The 19,216-nt window shown below is 41.5% G+C and overlaps 1 protein-coding gene and 1 long non-coding RNA gene across 5 annotated transcripts in view; one reads left to right on the top strand and one right to left on the bottom strand.

Moving 5' to 3' along the window:
- The window catches only part of LOC309626986 (endophilin-A3), a 651,420-nt gene that overhangs the window by 59,110 nt on the left and 573,094 nt on the right, over nt 1-19,216 (bottom strand). For all 4 annotated transcript variants that reach the window (XM_082388458.1, XM_082388455.1, XM_082388460.1 and 1 more), the window contains one exon: nt 10,074-11,145. In XM_082388458.1, the coding sequence (XP_082244584.1) occupies nt 10,074-11,145 (1,072 nt within the window). The remainder of the gene's footprint in view (nt 1-10,073; nt 11,146-19,216) is intronic.
- Nucleotides 1-19,216, top strand: part of LOC309627035 — an 80,146-nt gene that overhangs the window by 58,024 nt on the left and 2,906 nt on the right. The window contains exon 7 of the long non-coding RNA XR_014243498.1: nt 17,377-17,479. This is a non-coding gene — a long non-coding RNA (uncharacterized lncRNA). The remainder of the gene's footprint in view (nt 1-17,376; nt 17,480-19,216) is intronic.

Raw genomic sequence — 19,216 nt, 5'->3', positions numbered from 1 at the left:
GTCTTGGCTGAAACTTAGTGAAATGGTAGAGCTGGACTGTGCTTGGAGATCCTATCATCCTATCTCACTTTGCATGAGAACAGACTTTTCTGGATGGACTCAATGCTTAATCTACCACGTTTTAAAAAAGACAAACGAGATTGCAAACGAATTGGAAGATTCGTTTAATTTTAAGATTATACATTTCAAGAAAACGCAACTGCAATTTTTGTTGGTACATTACATAGTTTTCTTTCAAGCATGAAAAATACAGTACTGAGTACTAATAGTGAGTTTAAATCATCTGATTTTTCCCTTTCTTTTATAATTTGTTAGTCATTATTAAAATTTCACTAATGTTGCACCTTACAAATCCACATGAGACATGTGTGTCATTCTCTACAGGAAAATCAATAGTCCAAGTAAGGTAAACTCTAGGTGAAGTTACAAAAGAAGTATAGCAAGGATTATTAGGCACACACAGTCTCCACGCTACTGTTCCTTAATAGTATGGTTTACTGGGAAAGATGATCTCAAACAGGGATCAGCATTGATTCCCTTGTGTATAGTTCAGAGATACTAAGTGATGCCGTGTCTCCTGCTTCTCTATTTCTCAGTTCTACACATACCGAATTTCACCTGTCTGTCATCATCATTGACCCACACCTTACTGTGTTACAGTTGACTTTAATAGGTACTACTCTTTTGAAAAAGTTAGAAACATTTGCAGTGGGAGTAGCAACTCTGAAGACTAGGGCTGCTTCTAGGCTATAGGATATCTGTATGAATTTGAAAAAAAGTTGACCCTCACCCTTGGCAAATGTAGCCTCAAAGTTCAGGGGTTGGTGAGCAGAGGGTTCCCTTCTGTCCACCTCCTTCCCTTCCTCTGGAGACACAATGCCTTTCACAGCTTTGTGGGCAATTTGTGAGCTCAATTTCAGCCAGAGATTTGCCCGTTCAGCTGCGTACCTCTGTGCAAAGTACAAACTGTATACACATGCATGGTGGTCCTGAACATGATTTTGGCTATGGAAGGAAAGGGAGAAATAGAAAATTCCCAAGTGTTCAATGAAATATTAGTTATAAGAGAGTGGAAGAGGTTTTTATAAGAAAAAAAGAAGGAAACAGTTGAAAGGGAGAAGTTAAAGACAGCAAAATCTGTCAATGGTCAATCGAATCTCCTGAATTTTAAAATTCAGGTAGACCCATTCTACCACTTATGAACAGAAAATAAACATTGTGCCATAATTTATTATATTCTGTATCAATTTTCGCTTCATATTATTATTATTTTTAAAAATTTATTTATTTATTTATTTATTTATGGCTGCATTGGGTCTTCGTTTCTGTGTGAGTGCTTTCTCTAGTTGTGGCGAGTGGGGGCCACTCTTCATCGCAGTGCGCGGGCCTCTCACTGTCGCGGCCTCTCTTGTTGCGGAGCACAGGCTCCAGATGCGCAGGCTCAGTAGTTGTGGCTCACGGGCCTAGTTGATCCGCGGCATGTGGGATCTTCCCAGACCAGGGCTCAAACCTGTGTCCCCTGCATTGGCAGGCAGATTCTCAACCACTGCGCCACTAGGGAAGCCCTGCTTCATATTATTTTAACTAGGGTTTCTCTTCTAATTCTATATGAAATAATAAATCTTTTGGTTTATGAGACTAGAGGACCATCCTATATGACTGTCAGTAGAGAATGATTTCACTATTGTTTATATTCTTTCAAATTTCTTCAGAATAAACGTTGAAAACTTAAGAAAATTTCTTCAAATTTTACTTCCTTTTTATTATAGCAGTTTAAAAGTCGTTGAAAATAAAGAACTTAAATTCACTTTCTCCTGAAGTCACAAGTGAGGAAACAGAGATAATGGATTCTACTTTGTTAATGATATGCCTAAAATTGGATAATAAGTTATTAATTTTTTAGTTTTTTTATGAATGAGGACAAAATCCTCATTTCTAAATCTGTCATGCTTAAATTATGCTCTTATTTGAGTCCTCAAAGGATTAAGTCCAGTCTTATGACTGTCACTCCTATAAACTTATTTTTATCCAAGTGACATAACCTCCAGAAATACATAATTTTGAAACTCTCTTCAGACTGGCTTCCATTATTATAGCTCATAATAATAAATAAAGAACATCCGTAAGTTTCATTTTCCAATGTTTACAATTCCCAATCTCCTAAAGAACTTATGGGCTAACTGTATTGTGTTTCCTGAAAATAATTTGTTCAGTGAATAAGAACATTTTAAAAATAAGTTTATGGTGTTATTTAGAATGCCAGAGATCTATATCATATGTAACATTTAATCAATGTTACACTTTGTGTGTGTCAATATTTTCCCACACAAAGGTTTTAAAAATTATATTAAAATGTTTAAAAACTAAAAAAAATTAAAAATAAATTAAAAAGACAAACGAGCAAACCTTAATTTGCCGGTTGTTAAGCCCTCATTTTCTGCCCCGATCCTTCTTAACAAACTGCAGACGTGGACTTTTCATTTCAGATTTTCACACTGGAAGTGAGTGGACCTTTAGCTACTGCTGCCTGGCAATGGTTATTATCTCACTATCACGGTATGAAAAAGTCAGTGGAGGTAACAAAGCTCAAGCTGCATTATATTGGATTTTGACCATGCTGTTAAGAATCAGGACTACACTGTGTGAGTTCCTTATGGCTTCCCAATATTACACCTGCATGTAAATACCACTTGATATTCATAAACACCTGCATGTAAATATCACTTGGAGAATCAGAGTTGGGCAGGTGTATCCTCACAGGTGAGATAATTATTCAGGGAATGAGAAAGAGTACCTGTTCTGCTTTAATTTTATTTTAATTTTTTCTTAATGACTTGAAGTTGCTAATAGGTTGTCTGGATCAGTGGTCCATACACTATTTTTTTCCCTGCCTCTTCGCACTTTACAGATCTTAGCAATATGGACTGTTGTGACCACTAAATACCATGTTTCTTCATGAACTGAACGGGGCCACTTCATTTCCTGTCACTTCATGTTGCTCGCTCATCCTATGCTCCAGCCATAATGAACCTCTAACAGGTTCCAGGACATTCCATGATCTGTCATCACCCCGAGCTTTTGCATACGTTGTTCACTTTACTTTGAATGCCCTTCCCCACTCCAGGCAAACTCTGACTTACCCACTGAGTCCTGGAGCCAATGTAATTTCCCCGGTAAAGCTTTCCCCAATACTCCTAGAGTTATCTTCTGCCCCCTCTGGGCTCCTTCTGCTCTGGTTCATATATTTAAAAAGATATTTATAAAACATCTTTTTATTTCCACCAGACTGTGATCTTGTCAAGAGCAGGGACCAAATCTTATTCACAGCTGTGCATTTTCTATGCTTAGCACAGTGCCTTGTATACAGCAAGTTTTCAAAAACATGCAATGACTAAATGCATGAATGATTACAACAGAACAGAATAATGGTAGAGAATAAATGTACTAGGAGGATGCAAGCCCCCCTGCAACCCACAAATGAAATATACAAGGGTGGGCAGAAACCAAAACAGCTGAATTGCCCAGAACAAAAACAGGAATATGGCAGACCTAGCTATTACTAGGGCTAGGCTTGCACTGTCAAATCCCTACTAAGGAATAGTTGATTAAGAACAAAAGTATAACTAATAGCTCTACTTGACAAATGTTTATACACTAAAATGTTTTCTTAAATTATTTCATATGTACGTTTGTATGACTTAGCACTTCTCAGATGATTCCTTTGTTTTCTTGGCCTCAGTTTTACAGCACAGTGAGAAATCACTGAGATTAGAAATAGTCGAGCACATGTGAACCTTCCTGCCAGGTGGTGCCACCCAGTATCCAGCCTAGACCAGTCTGTGGGCTGAAAGTTCTTTAACGAATCTGATCTTGGCCTTTGCTGCATAACCTTATTCTTAACTTGAAGTAACAACAAGGCTGATCTTTCCACAGACATCATCCTAGTGAATCCACCCACAGCCTTCCCTTCCTAGCTGAGATTTCTTACTCAGCTGGCGTCCAAACGTACTCCACGCCCACGCTGTTTCCTCTTATTGGAGACAGGCTCTCAGAAGCATAATTCCATTTCAGAATTACTTCAGTTGAGAAGATTTGTGAAATTCAGAAAAATATATCCAAAGGTGAGAACCTTTGTTGAGTAAAGGAATTTAAACATAAGTTGAAAAAATTAATTAGGTAAATTTGAGAAAAAAATGGAAATAAAAATAGATCCTTTAAAAATTCCCTTAAAACATTAAAAACAAAAACTCTTAATAGCCATATAGGATTGTTTCAATATCAAATGGTTGATCCTCAGAGTATGCAGAAACACATCTGAGTGGGATGTCAGAACCTTAATAGGATTTCCAGGAGTCTCAGCCTCAGAAACGAATGTTAATTCCATTTGAACAAGTCAAACAATCTAAAATCAACTCAATTCAACAAACACTGACTTAAACTGACCGTGCTCTACTACATCCCTGTAGTACTTTATGGCCACAAGTCAACTGATCAACCTTCTCAGCCTCTGTTTCCTTATCATTTCTAAAGTGAAACTGTTGAGCCGTCCTCAAAGGGTAGTCCATGGACACCAGGGGTCCGGGAGCTCAAAACTATCCTCATAATAGTAAATACTAAGCCATTATTTGCATTTTTCACTGTGTTGACATTTGCGCTCATAGTAAAAGCAGTGGTGGGTAAAACTATTGGTACCTGAACTGGAACCAAGGCAGTGGCACCAAAGGGTACCAGTAGTCACTGAATTCTTGGTACCACACACTTGCAGTAAAAACAAAAATGCCAGTTTCCCTTAAGAATGTCCTTAATGAAGCAGTAGAACTTATTAATTTTACTATAACTGGACCCTTGAGTGTAAGTTATTAAATATTCTGTATGACAAAACGGGAAATACAAAGCACTTCTGCTGCATGCCCAAGTGTGTTGGTGTGATTGTGTGAACTGCTAGCTGAACTAGCTGCTTTTTCATGGCATACCACTTTACTTGCAAGAATGACTGACAGACAAACCATGATTATTCGGACTTGGGTATTCGGAAGATAATTTTTTAAATGAACAAAAATGAGCTGGCCAATTCAAGGAAAATAACTGACAGTATTTGTTGCCAATGATAAAATTCGAGCTTTCAAGGGAAAATTAGAATTTTGGAAAATCAGTAACCTTCATTGTGAGTTTGACTGCTTTCGAAAACTCAAAGACTCTTCTGAAAAGCTGGGTAGTAATATTAAAGAATATACGTCTTTTTTGTACTGTATAATGAAATGTGTCAACATTTGGAAGATGCGTATAACTCAGTCAGCCAGTATTTTCCAAATGACCAATGTATGATGTTATAAAATCTAGTATAGTTAAAAGATCCATTCAAAGAGCAAGAGAAACCAATAGATTTCATTGTAACAGAGTACCAAAATCTCATTAATATGGTTTTAGATTCCACGTTCCAGCTAACCTTTAAGAAACCACCACTTGTCTAGTTTTAGTGTAGCATTAAAAAAGAATAGCCACAATTACCTGAAAGGGCTATGAAAATATTCCTTCTCTTTCCAACTGACATATCTGTATGAAGCCAAATTCTCTCTATAAACGTCAATAAAAACAACATATCTTTTTTTTTTTTAACATCTGTATTGGAGTATAATGACTTTACAATGGTGTGTTAGTTTCACTGTATAACAAAGTGAATCAGCTATACATAAACATATATCCCCATATCTCCTCCCTCTTGCGTCGCCCTCCCACCCTCCCTATCCCAACCCTCTAGGTGGACACAAAGCACCGAGCTGAGATGTTAAAAAAAAAACAAAAAAAAATCATTTGTATTCAGAACAAAAGAAATATTGTATGCAAAGAAAAACCAAAAATGCAAATTAAGGAAAATATCCATTGTGCTGGCTTTTTCTGATAATCCACTTGCACATGTTTAAAAAAAAAATAGCACACCTAAGGAAAAAGAGAAAGCCAACAGAATATTTCAGGGAAATAAAATTTTCAAGTGAAGAAACCAAAGAAAAACAGGTTTTAGGGCTTCCCGGGTGGCCGCAGTGGTTAAGAATCTGCCTGCCAGTGCAGGGCACACGGGTTCGAGCCCTGGTCTGGGAAGATCCCACATGCCGCGGAGCAACTGAGCCCGTGAACCACAACTACTGAGCATGCGCGTCTGGAGCCTGTGCTCCGCAACAGGAGAGGCCGCGACAGTGAGAGGCCCGCGCACCGCGATGAAGAGTGGCCCCCGCTTGCCACAACTAGAGAAAGCCCTCGCACAGAAACGAAGACCCAACACAGCCAAAAATAAATAAATAAATAAATTTATTTAAAAAAACCAAAAACAGGTTTTAAATCTGTATTTGCACTTGGACTTGAAAGATCTCAGTGTCAGGAATAATAGGGTGTAGCTTCTTTTTTTTAATTGAAGTATAGTTGATTTACCATAGTATATTAGTTTCATAACTTCTTTTCAACTATGGGAAAAACCACCAGGAAATCCAATGTGAGGTGATAGATCCCCATCTTACTAATTCTAAAGGGGAACCTTATGGCACCCCAAAGGCATGGAAATACCCCAGAAGTGCTCACATGCACACACACCGTCATACTAGTCACACTTTACTAGAGACTTTCCTAGAATATATGCGTTTTTTAGAAATCGCCTTGTTTCCCTTTCGTTAACTCGGGCTGTAGGAATGAAAGGTGAAGCTAGTGTAATGTCATGATGCATTTGTTTGTAGCCTTCTTATACCCCAATCTTACGGAAAAATGGTCTGAGAAGGGAAAGAAAATCATTAATTTTTTTGTTTCCATTTATAATTTATGCCCCCAACTGTTTCTCAAATGGGTGTGAAGTCAGAATGATCCTGGTTACTTGACCAGCTGGGAACTAAATTATTAAATTATCCTCTGAAAATTAAAAAAAACAATGTAAAACAATGCCATTATCAGTAATTTTTAAAATACTGCTTTTCAAAAATTATGTTATTTATGTGAACATGAATTGGGCTTATTACTTATTTCTAAATGGATTAATAAACAGCTCTTTTAAATGTTTCATGGTTTTAATTTCTAACATCACTAGATATAACTCACATTACCAAAAGCTCTTCGGGCTTCTCATCATTTTTTTAAGTTTAAAGGGGTCCTAAGACCAAAAGATTTGAGAACTGCTAAGTTAGTTGATCTGGAAGGTTAATTCCACTTCAAAAACTTCATTATACTCTTGTGTTCAGCGTTCCAGGCAAAACAATAAAAAATTAGATTTGTTCTATCTTTTCATTCTAAGACATAGCCTAACAATTTAATATAAAATTTGAATTTTACCTACATTTCTTTTAATGTTTCACATATTAGGTGATGCACAAAAAAACGACATGATAAAAATAAAACTTGCATTTTTAAAGTAACTTATGGTTTGCAAAACAATTTAACATCTGGTGTTTTGTGTCTCTCAACAATCCCTAGAGGCAGATAAGGTGCAGCTTGAGCTCTTAAACTCAAATTGAAAGAAAGCAAAAGGTCTATAACCCTATGTGTACAAACAGCAAGATTTGGAGACAGTAAAGAACACAAAAGCGAATTAATATTTCTGTTATCCCCTGTTATTTTGTGTAAAATGAATGAAATGTGATATTTTTGCACTGACATGGATAACTATCACAATAAAATAAGGTGACTTAATATTGTGTTTCGAACATCTCAAAAAACTTTGATCCTTATCATCTTATTTTTGGATTTTGTGACATGAAAAACTGCATGATATAGAAAATTACTTCAGATTCTCAATCTTTCTACCAAAGCTATTATTTGTGTGATCTTCAAACATCACTGGCAGTGTTCAGGAGGTAAGGTCCCTGGTTCTGACTGGCCATGAATTAGTCATGAAATTCTGGTTTCCAACGACCTCATCAGAAAAGTATTAACCCCTACCCTGCCAAACTCATGGGGCTGGTGTGAGTTCAAATGAGATACCACATCTAGATATGGAAGATTCTGATTTACAGTTCCTACACAATGTAAGATTACTGTAAGTATGCTTTTTTAATGGCCTTATGTTGATTTTATTTTTAAATGTTAAGTGACCTGCAAAGAGAGTCTGTACATGCTTAAATTCAATCTTAACGGTAACCAGTCTTGTATCACACCTATATGATAGTGACTGGGACAGTACGATTTCATTTTGAGAATTCCCATGCACATGTGAAAACCATACCCTGACTTTTTTTTTTTTTCATTTTAAAATTCCTTTAATTGACAGGTTATTGTATGGAATACATACAGTAGCAACACATTTTAGAGTATATAATGTAAGTAGAAGTAAAATGTATGATAAAAAATAGCACATGAGAGAGGGGAAAAGGAAGTATAATACTATTAAGTTTTTTTGTTTTGAGACACATTTTATAAATTGAACTGTAATTATCAGGCAATAAAATTCACTAACTTTAAGTGTACAATTTGGTTTCTGACACATGTATACATTCGTGTAGCCACCACCACAAACAAGATAGATAACATTTCTATAACCTCAAAAAGTTTCCTTTGCTCCCTTTCAGTCAAGTCCCCTCCCCCAAAACCTTAGGACTATGACAACCATTGACCTTCTTTCTATCACTGTAATTTCGTCTTTGCTACAAGTTCATATAAATGGAATTATTATGAAGTATGTAGTCTTTTATGCTTGGTTTCTTTCACTTAACATAACGGTTTTGATATTCATCCATATTGATGTATATATCCGTACCTCCTTCCTTATCTATGATGAGCATTTGCCATCTTATGGACATACCATAATTTGTTTACAAAGCCATCAGTTGATGGACATTTGGCCTATTTCCAGTTTGGGGTTATTATGAATAAGGCTGTTAGAAACATTCAAGTATGCATTTATTTGATATGCTGCTTTCCATCCTTTTACTCTTAACCTATCTGTGTTTTTATATTTGAAGTGCACTTCTTGTTGACAACCTATATTTAAGTTGTTGCTTTGTTATCATCTGACAATCTCTGGCTTTTAGTTGGAGCTTTTGGATTATTTATATTTAATGTATAATCTTATACTTTACATAATATATACATAAATAGAAGAACACCTTGACAAACTATCAAAAATTATTCAACAATCCACAAAATAACCAAACAGAACTTCTAAAAATTATATATGTGGTCACTGAAATGGAAAACTAAGTGGGTGGGATAATATCCACTTAGTTTTTTGCAATGCTGAAGAGACGAGTAGCAAACTAGAAAATAAAAGAGGCAATATGAAAGAGAGGTTAAAATACAGGGAAGATTGAGACAGAGAAATTCTCACATACATTTATTTGGAGTTCTAGAAAGAAAGAAGAAAAAGCTATATTCAAAAAAGAAAATGGGCTGAGAATTTTCCAGACCTGATAAAATATATGTATCCTCAGGACAGAAAGTGCAACAAATTTCAAGCAAGATAAATAAAACAAGACACTCATGTAGATTTATCATCATAAAACTGCAGAGCACCAAAGGTAAGAATAAATTTTGAAAGATAAACAGAGAAAAAGGACATATTACTTACCAATGAATAATAATTACATTGGCAACACACTTTTCAACAACAAAAATGGAAGCCAGAAAACAATCTTATCTATAATAGGCTGAGAAGAAAGCAACTGTTCTCCTAGAACTGGTAGCCACTTAGCCCTCCACTTTAAAATGATGGTGAAGTAAAGACTACTTTGATTTTCTTTCTTTTTTTTTTTTAAATAGATCTTTATTGGAGTATAATTGCTTCACAATATTGTGTTAGTTTCTGTGGTACACCAAAGTGAATCAGCCATATGCATACACATGTCCCCATATCCCCTCCCACCCTTCCTATCCCACCCTTCTAGGTGGTCGCAAAGCACTGAGCTGATCTCCCTGTGCTATGCTGCTGCTTCCCACTAGCTATTTTACATTCCATACCCTAACATTTTTGAGTTTCTTTCCTAAAGAATCCTGCTGGAAACACATTCTTAGGAGAAGGGATTCGAAAATATTTTCAAGAAAGCCAGAAGAAGAACCATTAAGACGGTATTACAGAGGAAACACTGTATTCTTATTTTACTTACTTTTTGGAGGGTCGTAACAATGCTCCATCCTTGGTCCATGTATATGTGGCCTCACTGGGGGTAACAAGCTCACACAGTATATTGATGACCTCTGTCCTTCTTGTAATGTAGACTGTATTTCCAATCCTTGAATTTACTGTTTTATTAAAAGAAACTGAGGTGGGCTGGCTTTGCCTCAAGAGAACAGGTCCCTTTGGCTTGAATGTCAGCTTGCCTGAGTCTTTCGAATTTGAGCTCTGGGGCACACTTCCCGTTTCCCCCCTTAGGTGAGCCGCGGGGGGCGCCTCTCCCAGGATGCCCCTCCACTGCACGTGTGCGGACTGCGCCTTCGCTAACTCGGCCACCAGCTGATATATCACCTGGGACGCAAGGTCATCACTGACCTCTCCGGTCTCCATGAGCTGACTCATGTTCCTTATCAGTTCATCAAACTGGGCGGTATCCATGCTGTAGGCTCCCTGTTTAACTGCGGATTCAAACTGCTTTTTCTCAAACTCCCAGGAGTTGGCGTTTCCTGCAGAATGGCTGCAGTGACCCAACAGAGCTCTTAAGAGAGGCTGGTGACGGATTTGGCCATCGTCCAAATAAAGCTCATTTTTGTTACTCCACTTCTGCCTCATCTTATGCCATGTGGCTCCCAGATTATTGGCTTCGTTGTGGTCCATCCCAGGATATTCCCCTGTGTGCCCTCTGAGGGCTGGGGGTGCAATGAGCCGGTTGTCAGTGCCAATGAGCTTGAGCACCACTGTCTCTTGGGCAGAGCCTGCAATGCACCGGTACATGCCGATGTCGGGGGCTGCAAGGCTGTGGATTTTTAGTGAGCCTGACTTGGTGATGCCGAGTCGTTTGGAGTTCTGCAGACAACGGCCATCCTTCTCCCACTGGATCAGAGATTTCTGGAATCGTCGCACTGGGCATTTAATAATCACAGATGTGTTGGGCAGCAAATAGGCTCTGCTCCCGACGGTCAGGTTAAGGCGCTTCTCTTCCCTTGTCTGAATGTAGACTCTCTGGACACCAAGGATCTGAGGACCCTGCTTGCCAAGGTTGGTCTTCATCTCTGGTTGCATTTCTGTAGGAAAAAAAAGAAAGAAAGAAAAGAAAACACAAATATCTCAATAATGAAAACTTTTTGACTGTAATCTTCCAAGGCTGGCACAAGTCAACAAATTCTTTTTTCCTCTTTTAAAACATTTGAGAACTAAAACATAAGGAATGAGATCTATCTATCTATCTATCTATCTATATTATACATCCTTAGATGGGGGTAAATTTCACAACTATCTGGTACTTTAGCAGCAAAGAATGCACGTTTGAATGAATTGCACGGAAGCATGTAAATTATTTTACAAAGCTCTGCTTTGGGGAGGCATGAGGGTAAGTGGTTAAATGTTTCCATCAGTAAGGGGATGTCTGATATGTGGGGCCTCCACCACCTAGGGGAGGAGGCCCTTGAGAATCTAGTATGGCTTGGCCAGGGGTACCCCAAATCTGAGGGAGGCAGTGATTGGGGAGATGAGTGAATGCGTTTGAAGGATCTGAAAAGGAGGATGAAGCTGGCCAACTGCAGCAGATAACCCAAGCGGGTCAGTTAAACCAGCATGGGGGCCTAAAGAAGCGAGTGATCAAAGAAGAAAAGGTAGGACAGGCACTTGGAAGCCAGATGAATCTGAGTTTGAATCTTAGCACTGCCATTTGCACAAGTCATTTAATCTCTCTGAGCCTGTTTTCTCACTCATAAAATGTGGGTAATGTTAGCAGCTTCGTCAGAGGAATGTGACAGGTTAGAGCATTTATATCAAGTGCACAGCACATTAGCGGGCACTTAAAAGCTCTCATATATGACTATTGTCAGCGGACAAAGGCAGGTCCAGCCAGCAAACAACAGGGCAAGCTGAGACGGATCAAGGGTCGGCTGACTCTTGCTTGTTCCTGGGCATTGGCTGCAGTTAATGGGCTAAGGCCAAAGAGGACACTCCTCAGATCCCATCCAAGAGCAGTGGCTCTCTCCCTCTGTCCACCTGCGGGAAGGAAGGCCTCAATGCGTCCTAGGGTGATTCTGAAGTGAGTAGGGAGGCTTGATGCAGGTGGGAGACGGATTCCTCTTTGAAGATGTACTTAGGTCTATGGGCAGATGGTGGAGCGTGGGCTAGAGGGCCTGGAAGGTGGAAGTGACAGAAGAGAGACTGCATCCACAGAAATGGCACTGTGGAATTCAGGTCATGAGACGGGGTGGGGGGGAGGGTGGGAATCAGAACCTTGGAGGACCCCGGTTACGGCTCCTCCTGGTTGTAGCACTGGCAGGGATACGCTGGGAGGAGAACCAGATTGAGACTCCGCTTAGATGGACTTCTCAGGCCCTGGGCACGAACTAGGGTGTGTTCGCCAGCACCCTGGTTTGCCAGAATAACTCCTGGACTCCTCTCGGGTGGCTCATGATCCCTTTAGGGTCTGCCTGCCTGCTGGGGTGTGGTGGCGCCCGTACGTTCAGAAAAGCAACAGGGTTGGGTGCATAACAACAGGGTTGTGGTAGAGAATGTTCTAAGTGAGGGACAGGCATAATGAGTTTGCATGCAAATTCCACAGAGATGCAATTAATAGGCCAGGCCCCTTGTCCACGGTTCTGCCTGTGGATGCTCCCCTCGGCTCATCTCTAAGTGGAGCCGGGTGGCCTGTCATGTATACACCTTTCCCTAGTGGGACGCAGACCCTTCACAGAGGATGTCAAGCTCCCCTCAGCCAGTTAAAGCATACAGGTTTTCTTTCGGTTGGCAATACAGAGTTTTGGACTTACTGCTGTTCAACAGTGATCAAAAGCAGAAGGAGGATTCCTGGTAAATTTACGGTTCATCTGTTACTACAGGCAGAGGTGCTATGCCAAATACTTAACAATCTGCATGGCGAGGGTGCAGTCAACCAGAGCAGACGGCGGCTGTAGCAGTGGACCAGGTCTTTGCAGTGTCCCCTCTCCCAACATTGGTACACTATGAGGAGGTCAGACGGCTCCCGGCAGGAGGGTCCCAGCAGCTGGGAGACAGTCGTGGGGTTCAGGCAGAGACTACTTACTAACCATTTGGGAAGTATTTCCCTACTTTAACAACCAGTTACAACTCTGGTGTGTAGAGTTTCAATATCAACTCTGACTACAGGCAGTGGCTCTCAAACTTTGCTGTGCATTCGAAACATCTGCTATTATTGTTTTTTAATCTCAATACCCTGGGTCCCACCTCCAGAAATTCTGACTTATGGGGAACAGCCTGGGCATCAGACTTTGTAAAAGCTCCCCAGGTGACTGAGATGGGCAGCAAAGGTTGAGAACCACTGCCCCAAAGCGTCCCACTGCATTAACTCAAAGGCAATCTGATGGGGTATTACTGGTGAAGAGGGAAGGGAAAATCAGAAAGAGCATCTGTGTTTTCTGTGCAAACCCTGCCAAAGTCTTTATAACTTGCAGTGTCCTCTGTAAGGAGGAGGTAGGAGGATTTCTTTGTGGTCTCACCATCAGGAACTCTTATACTTTCCTCTGAGTAATTAGTCCATTTCCTACCCAATAAACACTGAACCGTGTAATCGACCAGGTTGCCTTTTCCAAGATAGTTATGTTATCAAGTTTAGAGCTAAATTTGTGCCCACACATAACAGAAGTGCAAAATTCAAGACATAATCCTATATTAGCCTTGTTTGTTTTCCTTTTTTATTACTCACTGGTTTCTAATTTTACTTATCTGGTTGCATTTTATGAATACTTAACTTATCAGTGGCCTATTGTTGTCACAATGCACGGTATGTATGTATGTCTATACACATACATATCCATAATATCTACATATATGTGTTTATATGCACGTATAAAGATCTCTTTTTATTACCATTTAAAAGGATTCAGTTGAACACCCTGTCTGGTCATTGATCCCTCAGTGGCGGACAATGGGAAAGATAAATGTGCACGTGGATGGCTTTGAAACTTGTTCTTCAAAATCAGGGTTTAAGCTGGATCAAAGTCAGACTTTTGAACTCATGCAACTGAGAGAGATGTGTGGAGACAGACTCTGAGGGCTGCTACAGATGATGCCATAGCTTGAACGTTCCTGCTCTTACTGGGAAGGTGCAGAAGCCCACATGGGGAATGCAGCACATGCCTGGCTCGATGCTTCAGGCTGGAGATGATCTGAGGCTGGTATAAGCCCACCCAGCATCCTGTGCGGAGATGGGTTCTAATTGCCATGGAGATGGTTTCTAATTACCATGGAGAAGGGTTCTAATTACATTCAGGCCCACTGGTAGCCAGACGTCCCTCAGCTGAGCTTGGGGCTTAAAGTAGATGGGACCTGACTCCTTCAAAAGCAGGCTGGGGAGTCTGCAGGTGACAGGCAGTGTTCAGCCTTGGTAAAGGGCCTGCCTGTGGCTGGCTGAGCCACACAAGCAGCTCAGAGGCTCCCTCTGGCTGCATGCCCATCTGTTGGAAAGCAGGCCCTGTGGCCCCAGCTCCATTCCCAACCAGGCCTGTTTAGCAATTACTCACGCTGGGTATGCAGCAGTTCAGTTAGCAGGTACGCCTGGGGAGGGATCTGGGATCAGGCTCTGGCAGGCTGCCAGGTCCCACGGCGTGGGCCAATTCCTCTCTTGGGACTCCGGTGAGTTCCTTTGGAGCAGTGCCTGGAGCGTGGCCTCATCAGACACAGTTCTTGGGCAAGAAACTGGTCTGGTTTCGGGTGACTGCCTCCTCCTGCATCTGGATATGCCCCCAAACTGCCACACTGGACAAGCCTGATGAGATAGAGAGTGGCCAGGCAGCGATGGCATCCTCCTGGAGGGCCTGCGGGCAGTGCGAGGGTACCAACCCATCCCTCCACTCTCCCACTGTGCTGGATAGGAGAAATGCCACATCTTTTGGCGTTTCTAGAAAACGAAAAGATCTTTCTTCTGGAGGTCCTCCTTCTGGCCTCAGTGTCAGCCTGCCCTACCCAGTAAAGGCCAGCTCTGATGCCCGAGGCTTGTTTATCGCAATTGCCTCTGCTCTTTGCCTGTTCGTGTCCGGCCCTAATTCCAGTTGTGTCCCTGCCACGACGCTAAGTCTTGGCGCCATGCCAGGTTTCTGCCCCAAGCCATCTGCGCTGGATGTTTACACTTGGTCTCACCATCACTTGACTCCTGCCACTCCCGAATGGGCTTTGGCTGCAAAGCAGCCTCTAAGCCTTCCTACTACCCTGTGGAACCCAGGCCCATCAGAATCCAGCCCTGGATGGGGCTGCTTGGTTGGTGCTGACTCCCATTGCTCCCACTGGCATGGAGGATCTCACAAGCCCCTTTGGAGCTCTATCAAGAACCCGGGCAGCTTTTTTTCAGATTCTCTTTAGGGTAGAAACACAGGTAGCTGAGAGGAGGCTACAAGGGATGCTATAGGCAGGACTGGTTAAATGGGCTGTGAAGCCCCATGAAGATTACACAGTAAGTGTCTCATCAGGCTGAAAGAACGGCTTCCACACTTGGTTCTCATGCACTTTTCAACCGAGGGTAGATGAGCTTCTGCTCACAGCACCACACTAAAAGCTCTCAGGGAAAGGCCACCGATGGTCCCCTAGTGGCAAATACAAGGTCTCCCTTCAGTATTCGTACTTGACCCTTCTAGGACACATGGCGCCCGTAATCACTCAGTTCATGGAAAAGTCTCGCCTCCCCACCATTTTTTTAAACCCTTCTTCTGGTCCTTTCCCACCACTGTTCGTTGCCAGCACGCTGCTGACTGTTGCTACCACCCCTCAGGTGTCAGTGCCTGGCCACTTCCTCCCTTTCTCTTCTTGCTCTAAACTTTTCTTTGGATGATCTTGGAGTTGTAACTAACAACTCTAGGTTGATGCCTCCCAAGTTGATCTGTCTAACCTAGACCTTTCTCTAGAGCGCAAGACCTAATTGTCCACTGCTGACTGGAAATCTCTTCCTGCTACTTCAAGTTTAAAATATTGTAACCTAAACACTTTATCTCTGCCTCCCTAACCCATCCCAATAGTCCTCCTCTTCCTATATGCCCTAAGTTAATGGCTTCATCTTCTACCAACCTCCTCAAGGCAGATTCTAGAGTCATCTCGATTTTTCCCTGTCCACTGGCATGCTGGCCCTTCCTCTCACAGACTCACAGGTCGGTGACACTGTTACTATCCATTCCCAACTCTGCATTCAATGATGCCACGTCGGTAGCCAGAAACCAGCCATGACGGGAGTATCTACACCACAGAAATCAGCAAAGGTAACAAATGACAGCAACCTCTCCCTCCTCGCCACCCACCTTGCCCCAGAGCTGCTTGTTAAACACTGAAAAGCACACCACTGTCCTTTTCGCTCCCAACTCCAGCCAGCCATCAGGTACTTAGACGGGACATCTGAAACATTGTTAGAATGCAGCCTCACTGCTTCTATCCTCGCACTCTCTCACCTAGAGATCGTCATATCCCCTTGACTAGACTCCCTGCCTGCACTCTCATGTTTTTCCAATATATCCGTATATAAAGCACTATTGACAATAGCCAGGACATAGAAGCAACCTAAACGCCCATCAACAGAGGAATGGATAAGGAAGATGTGGTACATATATACAATGGAATATTACTCAGCCATAAAAGGAACGAAATTGTGCCAGTTGCAGAGACGTGGATGGACCTAGAGAGTGCCATACAGAGTGAAGTAAGTCAGAAAGAGAAAAACAAATATCGTATAATATCGCTTATATGTGGAATCTAGAAAAATGATACAGCCGAACTTATTTGCAAAGCAGAGACACAGACGTAGAGAACAAATGTGTGGATACCAGTGGGGGAAGGGAGGCTGCAATGAATTGAGAAACTGGGACTGACACATATACACTACTGTGTATAAAACAGATATAATAAGAACCTGCTGTATAGCACAGGGAACTCTACTCAATGCTCTGTGGTGACCTAAATGGGAAGGAAATCCAAAAAAGAGGGGATATATGTATACGTATAGCTGATTCACTTTGCTGTACAGTAGAAACGAACACAACATTGTAAAGCAACTAACTCCAATAAAAATTAATGTAAAAAATACATCTAGACAGCTGAGTAAATAAACCAAAATAAAATCTGACTATGTCACTCCTTCTTTGATAAAATCTAAACTCCTCATTATGGGGTTCAAGATGCTCTACAGCTCACCTCTCAAGCTTTCCCTTTCACCATAACCCACCTTCAACCTCAGTTCTAATCCTATGGAATTGCCAGCAGTTTCCCCAAACATACCACTCCATTTGTCATACCCCACCTTTGCCGACACTGTTCTCTTTTCCCAGATTCTCCTGTGTCCCGTGTGGGTCTGATGAATGGACACAGCTTTCAGAATTCTGCTCAAAGCTTTCTCCTTTTTGAAACTCTTCCTCACATCCCCCAGCAGTGGTGAGCACTTCTGCATCCTTTTATGATATCATTGGCACTTTATTCTCCTTATTTGTTTATATATGTCTCTCTCCTACTAGACTATGAGTTCTTAGAGACAAGAGGAAGGATCCTTTTCATTTGTATCATAACATCTAAAACACAGTAGCACTTGATGAATGATTCCTGAAAGAATTAATAAGGAAATGCTATCCTCTGACACTGAAAACAATATATGCCCAGGCAGAGAGATCATCTCTGTCCTTAGGGCACAGCATAGTGTCTGGTACATGTAAACAAGAGTAAACAGTAAGTAAGAGTAAACAGTAAGAGAAAACTCTTACTGTTTATTGAATGAATAACAAGTGAATGACTGAGCAAAAGATAAAATAAATGTATGCTGTTGGATGCTGCAGGAGGTGACACAAGCCCAAGAGGGGTGCTGGCGAGGTAGCCCTGTGCCTGTCTGGGTTTCCAAGGGCTACAGCTATGTCAGGCAGGCAGGGGTGGGTGTTACTGGAATCTGAGAAGGCATAGAGGAAGAGTAGAAGCTCTCTATAATGAGAGCTGAAGAGGCAGACGCTGGGCTGGTACAAGGAGGAAGACCAAGAGCTGGAGAGAAGCGAGTGGGTTTGAGATAACCTGGGAAGGGTATGAGGCATATGTTTCTTGACATTTTCATCATATAGTACACGCCTGGGTGCCTCCCCTCCCTCAAAAAAATTTTTTTTTTCGCCGCACCATGTGGCATGTGGGATCTTAGTTCTCCGACCAGGGATCGAACCCACGTCCCCTGCAGTGGACACGTGGAGTCTTACCACTGGACCGCCAGGGAAGTCCTCCAACTATTTTGATGTCAGTACTTGGGTGAAAAATAAGAATTCTTCACCAAAGCTTGGGAACCTTTAAAACCAGGAGCCGTAATTGAAAAAAATCTAAACTCAAACACTGTATTCCTATTATCTTTTGTTTTCTTTAGATGCCTGATTGGAAGCCAAGACGGGTAGGCTTTTAATAGCAATCTGAGGATGATCCAAGCCTGACATATTTGAAAAGCATGTCTTTGGGTACAACTCATTATGATAAGTGCTTTGGGGGCCTACACGGAAAAACTGTCCAGAGCTACTGTCTAGCTACCCCATATAAACTTATACCCTAGTAAGCCAGAAGACACAATACTAGTTACTCTGTTACATTTTATCCTATCTTAAAGCTATAATAGGAATTAGAGGAAAGTGGTAATGACATTAAAAATAACTAATACTTTTGAGCCTATAGTATGTGCCCGGCACTGTTTCTAAGCACTTTCTAGGCATTAATTCTCAAAACAATTCCATGAGGTAGGTACAACTACTATTCCCATTTTGTAGATGAAAAACTGAGACTCAGAGAGATTAAATAACCTGCCCAATGTCACATGATGAGATACTGATAGAAATGAGATTTGAACCCAAGTTGGCTTAACCACAATGCCATATTACTCTTCAGAGATTAAGTGCAACTGAGAAAGATTACTGGGGAAGGTAGGGTTTGTACTGGTCCTTCAAGAATGGGAAGAATGTCAGTTGCTAGATATGGCGGAGGGAAGAATTTAAGCAAGGGGTAAAAGCTGGAGGTGGGAGAATGCAGGGAAGGTCTGGGGAGAAGCAGGCAGGGGGTATAACTGGACTGTATGGTGCACCGCTGGCCTCTAGGGGGAGCTCAAGACATCTTGCCTCCACCCCCCCCCCTACCCCCCACCGCCCTCCACCCCACTGC

The sequence above is a fragment of the Balaenoptera borealis genome, assembly GCF_965194805.1.
Source record: "Balaenoptera borealis genome assembly, chromosome: 3".
Classification (NCBI taxonomy): Eukaryota; Metazoa; Chordata; class Mammalia; order Artiodactyla; family Balaenopteridae; genus Balaenoptera; species Balaenoptera borealis.
This window is presented reverse-complemented; position numbering and strand designations above follow the sequence as displayed.